The sequence below is a fragment of the Alligator sinensis genome, unplaced genomic scaffold, assembly GCF_000455745.1.
Source record: "Alligator sinensis unplaced genomic scaffold, ASM45574v1 scaffold1384_1, whole genome shotgun sequence".
NCBI lineage: Eukaryota > Metazoa > Chordata > Crocodylia > Alligatoridae > Alligator > Alligator sinensis.
This window is the reverse complement of record NW_005843132.1, coordinates 320,263-329,946: the sequence shown is the minus strand read 5'-3', so window position 1 is coordinate 329,946 and position 9,684 is coordinate 320,263. Positions and strand designations below refer to the sequence as shown.

Genomic DNA, 9,684 nt, shown 5'->3' with positions numbered 1-9,684 from the left:
CCCCGCTATTGGCTAGTTCTAAATTATTCCCACGTGGCGGCTAGCGATTGGCCTGTTAGCCGTATAAGAGGCTTAAGCAGTTTCTGCCCAAGCCGAAGAGGACTCCACATCCATCTCGTGGAGACTCTGGATACACGGCAGGGTAATAGAAACCCTGTGTGAGATTCAGAGGAGCTTGGCGACCTGATCCAGCGCCCACCTCTTCCCGTCTTCGAGCGGAAAGAATTTATAAGACGTATTTACGAGTCCGATTTTGGTGGCGCTCACCCAGAGCATCCGGAGCTGTTCCGTGGAGTCTAGCAAACTCCACGCGACCGTCCGTGTTGTCTGTGTCTGTAACCGCAACTCAAGCAAGTTTTCCAGCCTACACCACTACCATCTCTGGTGTAAGTAAACAATCTTTAAATCTACCGTTAAGCGTCTGTGCCTAATTCCAGCTCGTCGCCCTCCCCCTCCGATCCAGCGTCTGCTGGCCACAGCCCACGTGCAGCATGGAAAAGTGCTCGGGTCGCTCCCGGCCCGCACAAAGCCAACAAGAACTAGGCCTTCAGTCAACAGTGTGTGAACAAAGCAAATATTACTGCAGATACTTACTTGCTTCTACAAAAGCTTTCAAAGCTTCTAGCTGTTCCCCACCAGACAGCTGAACTGCTTTTTCCAGTATCTGACGGTATCTGTCCCAAGATTGAAAAAAAAGAGACAGCTGCAGTTAATATGCTCCAAGCCCAATGAAATTCAGTGGGAGCTGGGTGCTGGCTCCTTTGCAAATTGCAGCCCAGGTCCTCCAAAATTTATATTCACATGAGGTGAACTATAATTCATGTAGTGTTAGTTACGCTAAAAGATTTTGCTTATACAAAAGGATGATTAAAAAACAGGCTGAATGTCTTTTGAGTATTATAATTGGCACCAGAAAAGTAAACTGAAATTTTGTAACATTCATTTTAATGCTGTCATGCATTGGAGATAGAGGATCAAAAATACTAGATTGAAGGGGAATAAGAAACACCGGCAGGAGGAGAAATCAAGGAGGTATATGACAGAGTCTGGAGGTTCAGAGCAGATGGGTGAAAATGTTTTCTTTTTTAAAAACGTAGTACAAATTAACCCCCCTGCCCCAAAATGTGAACTTTTAATGTCAAGCAGTAACTACTGCAACCTTGTTCTCATGGTTTCTGATTATATCTGTAAACAAATTATAAGACCTCACAGGTCTCCCCATAGGCGTGGTGACATTTAAATCCACACTGCCTACTCTTTTGAAAGTCTATAAATGTTACATGTTACTCACAAGTGTAAAAAGGGTTGTCTCATGCATAGGGCAGTAAGCTGGGCATCTGTGCTCTCACTGATTTGTTGTGCAGTGTGAACAAATCATTTCAACTCTTTGTACCTCTCTTTCTTCTCACTCTTTCTAGCCATCTAGTCCATTTCTCCACGTACTCTTTAGGAAAGAGAAAGTCTAATAAAGTAGGCTGTTGCTTATGAAAACTCATGCTTCTGAACCTGTTCTTTAAGATGCCACCATGCCTCTAAGATGCCACCTTCTGCCTTACAATTTAGTTATACTGTATCTAGTACAATGAGTCCAATTTTTATTTGAATCTTTTAGCTCTGCCGCAATACAAGTAAACTCCCGATTCTGAGTAAAATGATTATGGTAACTTACAGGAAAAAAGTATTTCTCTCTACTTCTCAATTTTGTGCACTTGAAAACAAATTGTGTGTAGCTATTTCTACTCTTTTGTTAATTATCCTATACACTTCATTTCTGGTGTACCCTCTTCCAGGAGTGAGGTACATGGACATTCCTCCACATGCTTCCCTGAGCTACACCAAGGGTGTATGTACTATCTATAGTAGCAGCAAAGCTGATACTTCGCCATTTGATGGGGGTGTTCTGAGTCCTTCCCAAGAAACTTAGCTCCCTAGCAGCAGTGGTATAGCAACCCCGCCCCCCCAAAAACTCTTGTTTTATCCTCAAAAGGAATGTAGAATAGTAACTAGAGAAGGATACATTACTTAAAGGATGATGGCAGCCACTGAACACGTCTAGACATGTTTACACCTATGCAGTCAGCCTTTGCATTGAGGTAAACGAGAACACGACACACAATATACTAATTCCAGAATAATCTGCTTGAATGTAGTGTAGAATTACCTCAGGAAAAAAAAAAAATCAGGGTTAAAAATGTACATGCAGCAATTCCGCAGGAAACTGGGGTATCAGGTGGCTAGAGGGAAGCAGGTCATTACTTGCCTCTCTGCTGCAGATATAATAAAGGCCATGAAAGCTGTTACCACCAAGCACCTGTTCATCTGTCTGCTCTGGCTCCTGGTATAATTTATAATGGTGTACAACAGCAGTGTAAACTAAGTCAGTGTAAATGCATCACATACTCCGCCTGATGCAGATCTGTACTATGCCATTTAAAAAAAAAACTATACTAGAAGTTTTGCAGTACAGTTTGGATCTCCTAAGGGATGGGCTTTATCTCACCCAGAAATTGTAAGACTGACAAAGGAGTGACCCAGTGATGTCCTGGGGCAGGGGCTGGGCCTGATAAGCAGGCTTCTTGGTGAGACGGTTCCTTCTGGCCTTGTAACCTTTGCATCCAGGGGTGGATCCAGACAGGGAGTGGGGAGGTGTGCATAGTGCACTTACACCCAACCTTTGAGTCCTGCTCCACCCAAAGTTTAAAATCAACTACCTGGCAGTGGCAGCAGCATTTCTAGTCAAGCAGTGCTGAGGTAGTCACTTGACTTCACAGCTCATTGTCATTTACTCCACTCCTTCTAAACTCTTTATTCCACAGATGTTAAAATGAAGACAGGGTAGTTCATGGTCTTGATGCTCCACCTGTCAAGATGACCTGTTTTCTGCCATTCTGTGTCCGTTAGCTGCTCCTGGTCACACAGCTCATATTTCACAGCCCTGCAGATTGTTTTGAACTCATTCTAATTAACTTCTGTTAGTTCTTGCTTCTACTTTAAATGGATTAATACAGACTCAGGCTGCTGGCCTAAGACGAAATCTTCTCGGTTCTTTTTAGCCATATAAAAATGGGTGTTGTTTCTGGGTGATAAGACACCTCACCATCTGCAACCCACTTGTCATAGGTGATGATGAACCTCCCTACCTGCATCTTGTTATAAGTCGTTACATACATGCAATGAGGCACTTCACCATCTGCGCTCCCATCACAGATGACGTTATGTGATGTCATATTATAGATGTAGATAGATATAACATAATAGAAAATTAGGGTTGGAAGGGACCTCCGGAAGTCATCCAATCCAATCCCTGTTCAAAGCAAGACCATCCCCAACTAGATTATCCTGGCCAAAGCTTTGTCCAGCCAGGTCTTAAAAACCTCCAAGGATGGAGATTCCACCACCTTTCTGGGTAACCTGTTCCAGTGCTTTACCACCCTCCTAGTGATAAAATAGTTCCTAATATTCAATTTAAACATCCGTTGCTGCAACTTGAGACCATCACTCCTTATTCTGCCATTTGTCACCACTGAAGACAGTCCAGCTGCATCCTCTTCGGGATCACCCTTCAGGTAGTTAAATGGCTGCTATCAAATCCCTTCTCCATCTTCTCTTCTGCAGACTAAATAAGCCCAGTTCCCTCAGCCTCTCCTCAGAAGTCACGTGCCCCAGCCCCTAAACCATTTTTGCTGCTCCCTGCTGGACTCTCTCCAGTTTGTCCACAGCCTTTCTATAGTGGGGGGTCCAAAACTGGACACGGTACTCCAGATGTGGCCTCACCAGTGCAGAACAGAGCGGAATAATTACTTCCCTCGATCTTCTGGCAACACTCCTGTTAGTGCAGCCCAGTGAGCCGTTAGCCTTTCTGGCAACAAGGGAACACTGCTGACTCATATCTATCCTATTGTCCATTGTAACCTCCAGGTCCTTTTCTGGAGAGCTGTTGCTTAGCCAGTCAGTCCCCAAGCTGTAACGGTGCATGGGATTCTTTTGTCCTAAGTGCAGGACTTTGCACTTGTCCTTTTTGAACCTCATAAGATTTCTTTTGGCCCAATCCTCCATTGTCTAGGTCACTCCGAATCCTAGCTCTACCTTCCAGCGTATCTACTACATCCCCAGCTTGGTGTCATCCATGGACTTGCTGAGGGTGCAATCCATCCCATCTTCCAGATCGTTATGGAAGATATTGAACAAAACCGACCCTAGGAGCACTTAATTTGATACTGGCCACTAGCTAGACATTGAGCCATTGATTACTACCCATCAAGACTGAAAATCCAGCCAGTGTTCTATCCACCTTATAGTCCATTCATCCAAACCATACTACCTCGACTTGCTTCCAAGAATGCTTTGGCAGACTGTATCAAAAGCCTTGATAAAGTCAAGGTATATTGTCTACTGCTTTTTCTGCATCCACAGAGCCAGTTATCTCCTTATAGACGGCAATCAGGTTGGTCGAGCATGACCTGCCCTTGGTGAATCCATGCGGACTGTTCCCAATCACCTTCCTCTCCTTTATGTGCTTAGAAATGGATTCTTTGAGGACCTGCTCGATTATTTTTCCAGGGACTGAGGTGAGGCTGACTGATCTGTAGTTCCCTGGATCCTCCTTCTTCTCTTACTTAAAGATGGACACAATATTTGCCTTTTTTCCAAGTGTCCGGAATCTCCCTGCATCACCATGAGTTTCAAAGATAATAGCCAAAGCCTCTGCAATCGCACTGGCCAACTCCCTCAGCACCCTTGGATTCCCTGCATCTGGCCCCATGGACTTGTACACGTCCAGCTTTTGTAAATAGTCCCTAACCTGTTCCTTCACCACAGAGGGATGCTCACCTTCTCCCCAAACTGTGCTGTAGTCTGGGAGCTGACCTTGCCTTTGGAAACCAAGGTAATAAAGGCATTGAGCACTTTAGCCTTTTCCTCATCATCTGTCAGTAGGTTGCCTCCCCCATTCAGTAAGCGACCCACACTTTCCCTGACCTTCCTCTTCTTGCTAACATACTTGAAGAAACCCTTCTTGTTTCCCTTCACATCCCTTGCTAGCTGCAACTCCAGCACTTTAGCCTTCCTGACTTCATCCCTACATGCCCAAGCAATACTCTTATACACCTCCCAAGTTGTTTGTCCAAGCTTCCACTTCCTGTAAGCTTCCTTTTTGTGTTTAAGCTCATTGAACAGTTCTCAGTTAAGCCAAGGTAGTCATTTGCCGCATTTGCTTTTCTTTCCGCACATCAGGATAGTTTGTTCCTGCACCCTCAGTCAGGTTTCTTTAAAGTATAGCCAGGTCTCCTGGACTCCTTTCCCTCTCAGACTGGCCTCTCGGGGGATCCTGCCCATCAGTTCCCTGAGGGAGTCAAAGTCTGCTTTTCTAAAGTCCAGTGTCCTTACTCTGCTGCTGTCCTTCCTTTCTTTCCTCAGGATCCTAAATCTAATCATCCTGCAGTCACTGCTGCCCAAGTTGCCATCCACTACTACACCCCCTCCATTTCATTCTTGTTTATGAGCAGCAGGTCAAAAGAGCACGGCCTCTAGTTGGCCGCTCCAGCATTTGCACCAAGAAGTTGTCCCCAACATTCTCTAAGAACTTCCTGGATGGCCTGTGCACTCCTGTATTGCCCTCCCAGAAGATGTCAGGGTAATTGAAGTCCCCCATGAGAACCGGGGCCTGTGATCAAAAACTTCTGCAAGCTGTTTGAAGAAAGCCTCATCCACCACTTCCTCCTGGTCTGGTGGTCTATAGCAGACCCCCACCACGACATCATCTTTCTTGCTTTACCCTCTGACAGTAACCCAGAGGCTCTCAACAGGCTTCATACTGGACTGCTGAGGAATCACATGGCTCTTTTACATAAGGTGCAACTCCTTCTCCTCTTCTCACCTGCCTGTCCTTCCTGAACAGTTTGTACCCATCCATGACAGTGCTCCAGTCATGCGAGCTTCCATCAAGTCTCTTATTCCAAGCAGGTCACAGTTTTGTGACCGTGACAGGTCTTCCTAATCTTCCTGCTTGTTTCCCAGGCTCTGTGGGTTCATGTTCAGACCCCTGAGGTAACTAGCCCATTGCCCTGGTTTCTCAGGGAGAACAAGGCCTCCCTGCTGCTCCCTGATTACATACATTTGTATAATGCGATGATGCCCCTCACCCTCTGCACCCCCTTATCATACATGATGTTATACATGTGATGAAGCAACTCACCCTCTGCACACACCCCTCAGAAATAACGCCATAGGTGATGTCACACACATGCTATGAGGTACCTCATCACCTGCACCCCCTCGTCAAAACCCGGGAGCCGAGCCGGCCAGACCCCCGCGGCCCACTGGGTTTGGGGATGGGGCGGCAACCGGGGCCATTACTCACTTGCCCGCCAGGTCCTTGTGGGAGCCGCTGGAGTTCATCAGCTGCGCCAAGTCCTGCCTCACCGCGGCCGCCATTTCTCGCCCAGCGCGCGCTCCTCCGCCCACCACCGAGAGGAGGCGGCGGGTAGAGCGGCCTCCACGAAGCCACGGCGTAGGGAGGGGGTCACCTGACGCCAGTCCTTCGAACGAGCGCGGGGGGCGGGGCTTTCAGCGGCCCCTCCCCGACGCTGGTCCCTGCCCACTCCCCGCGCGGGAGCCTGAAGCGGGGCGCTAGGGCCCTGCGGAGCAGCCGGCTGTGAGCGCTGGCGTAGGGCCGGCGAGCAGGGGTCAGGGGCTTCAGTGCAAGGGCTGGATTTTGTCTTCTCACGTGTCAGGGTAGGCGTGGGCAGCGTTACCTGGTGCTGCGCCACCACGACCCTGCTTTGGCTGCAGCTGGGACTTGATGCAGCAGGAGCAAAGCCCAGCCCGCGCTCCGGCCCACCCGCTTGAAGTGATTTCAAGTCAATAACAAGGTGGACAAGGGGACTGCTAATCACTCCTTTCCCTTCCGCAGCCGTTTCTGTGGAAGAATCGGTATTTTCTGCACCTCCAAAGCAGATCCCAATTGGCCTCACTTACAGACGAGTACCTGTGGCTGGTTTACCAAGCGTGACAACTCTGCTCAAACACAGATAACTACGCTGGCTAGGCCATCTGAGCAGATTGGAAGATGGACGCACACCCAAGATCATGCTATACAGGGAACTGTTGGAGGGAACAGGAATAGCAGGATGTCACAAGCGGGACTGGACACAGGCATGGGCGAACTGGGGACTTAGACATGGTTATTTTTTTATTGTTATTATCATCATCTCTGGTGAAGCGGGGCCCAATACTAAAAGTTTGCCTGGGGCTGCCAGGTGTCTAGATACGGTGCTGGTCCCAAGCTTTGCTACGAAGATACATGCAAGTGTATTTGGAATTGATCCTGACCAGTGGGAAACCTTGGCAAGTGATGGGAACAAGTGGCATCGTTGTCTCCACCAGGGCATCAAAGTCCACAACAGAAATTGGCTCCAGCAACTTGAAGAGAAAAGAGCCAGTAGGAAGCAAGCAGCTCCCGAACCACCCAACCATAACACATACATTTGTAACTGCTGCCACAGATCACACAAATCTCAAATTGGACAGTTCAGTCACATGAGACACTGTAAACCAGCTACATCATAGGCTGCAATATCCACTGTCTGCCATAGACAAAAGGATGCCAAAGATGTAACCTGTGGAAAATAATAAAAATGACAGCAATAATAACAACAGTGTTTGCAGGCCAACATTTTCTAATATGGGTGCTTGAAGCCAGGTATTGAATTATAAATGATTTGCCTTCTGGAAATGCTGAACACCCACTTCAAATATTCCAATAGGTATAAACATTTGCATTGAAGTGTGTTCACATGCAGCTGGTTTTCTTCTGGGATAATAAAACTAGGAGGTTTCATTTATTTTCCTGCACAAATAGAAAACCCTCTTTTTGCAACACTTGACTTGCAAATGCTTCGAAGAAAGATTTTAATCCAGTATGCTCTTAGAGACACTTTGCTTAAATTATTTTAGTTAGTATTCCATTAAAAAATAAAGAAAAAACCCTTCTTACTTTTGCAAGATAGGACACTCAGGTCATGCCAAGCTTTGATTGCTTTTGCAACCTTAAACATTTACTTCTATTTCAAAAGAGTTATAAAGTTTTGTAGTGTCAAAAATAATTACTGTATTTCACGGTGGATAGGCCAACACACTGTAGGTTGACGCAAGGCTTTCCCATCTGAAAGGTAAGGATTTTCATAGGCACAGTGTATGAATTGGGGCTAGGCTTATCGCTCTACTGGCACAGCCCCATCCCCTGCAGTGCAGCCCATGGTGTCACTTGAGCCTGGCAATGCTCACAGGACAGGGGCTGGCCTGGGCTCACCACTCAGCTGGCACCGCCTCATCCCCTGTGAGTGGGGAGCCCAGCCACAGGGGATGGCCACCGCAGCCAAGCACAGCCCTGTCCCTGTCCTCGTCCCCTGCAAACAGCACCGGGCTCATGGGATGGGGCTGCACCAGCCAAGCACCAAGCCTGGCCCTGTCTGCTGTGAGTGGCACTGCTGAATGCCAAGCCTGGCATATATCTCTAAATACATAAAAGATGCAATCTAAACACACAAATCCACATATACACACAAATCCACATGCACATGCATGAATCATGATAGATAGATGCACATATAAATGCATATATATGTATGTATAAATGTATATAGGATTTACATACTGTCCTTCCCAACAAAGACTTTATCTTGCTATAGACTACTCTGAGCCTGTCTGTAAATAAGGGTGTAGGTTGTAGCTGTTGGTCTAAGGACATACCCAAAGAATTTTGTCTGCCTAAATCCCATGCATCTTATATTAGACCAACTCAAATAATTGGAAACATTCTCCTTAACAAGCTTTCAGGCACAAACACCCTTTGTCAGGCTGAGGAAGTGCCTGCAGATGGTCTGTGCTCTTCCTGGATGGAGTGGTAAAGCAGCCATAGGCCACTCCATCCAGGAAGAACAGACTATCTGCAGATGCTTTGTCAGCCTGATGAAGGGTGTTTGTGCCTGAGTGCTAAGAAGAATTTGTCCAACTATTTGAGTTGGTCTAATAAAAGATACGGGATTTATCCAAAGAATCTTGTCTGCCTAGGCCTGTAGATACGGATTTCCATGCTCCCTTTGTCAGTGAACGCCATACCCGCGGGTACTCAAACATTACAGGGATGCTTATCTTCCGGACTAGCCCCCAGGGCATTATTTGCTGACACCACCGGCTACCTGACCAGGAGCGGGCCCACAGCACAAGACGCACCAAGGATCAAGAAAGCCACAGGCGAGGAGAGCGAGTGCGTGCTTGCGTGAGAGAAACGCACCCACTGCCCGGTCGGAGTGTGTGTGTGTGGGGGGGGAGGTCCCAGGACCGCGCCGGGCGCATGCGCAGCCACCTCCGCACCCCCCCCCCATCTCCGCGCGTAGCCTTGGCCTTTAGTCCGGAGCCACCGGGCGCTGTCAGCTCACGTGGCAGCGTGATGCAGTCATGAACCCGGAAGCGGCCGGAGGTAGTAGAAGCAAAAGGAGCAATAGCAGCCGCCGCCGGAAGGAAGCGTCCAGGCTTAAGGGAAGTGGAAGGGGGAGGGGGAGGGGCTGCGCGTGCGCGCTGGTTGGGTGACGCGGCCGGTTGCCAGGGCGGCGCGGCTCAGTATTATGGGATGTGGCGGTGGAATGGCGCGGGGCGCGTGATTTTGAACAAACGCGGAGCCGGTCC

General features: G+C 47.9%; 1 protein-coding gene across 2 annotated transcripts in view; it reads right to left on the bottom strand.

Moving 5' to 3' along the window:
• COPS4 (COP9 signalosome subunit 4) overlaps positions 1 to 8,817 on the bottom strand; it is a 16,825-nt gene extending 8,008 nt beyond the window's left edge. Inside the window, exons 1-3 of one of the 2 annotated variants that reach the window (XM_025193928.1) lie at positions 6,359 to 6,516; positions 1,292 to 1,444; positions 595 to 674 (exon numbers count right to left, since the gene is read on the bottom strand). In XM_025193928.1, coding sequence (XP_025049713.1) covers positions 595 to 674; positions 1,292 to 1,314 — 103 coding nt within the window. In that variant the 5' untranslated portion in view covers positions 1,315 to 1,444; positions 6,359 to 6,516. Of the gene's footprint in view, positions 1 to 594; positions 675 to 1,291; positions 1,445 to 6,358 lie in introns of both variants that reach the window. The other variant, XM_006037532.3, reaches the window with a different exon arrangement.
• Positions 8,818 to 9,684: the final 867 nt, after the last annotated feature.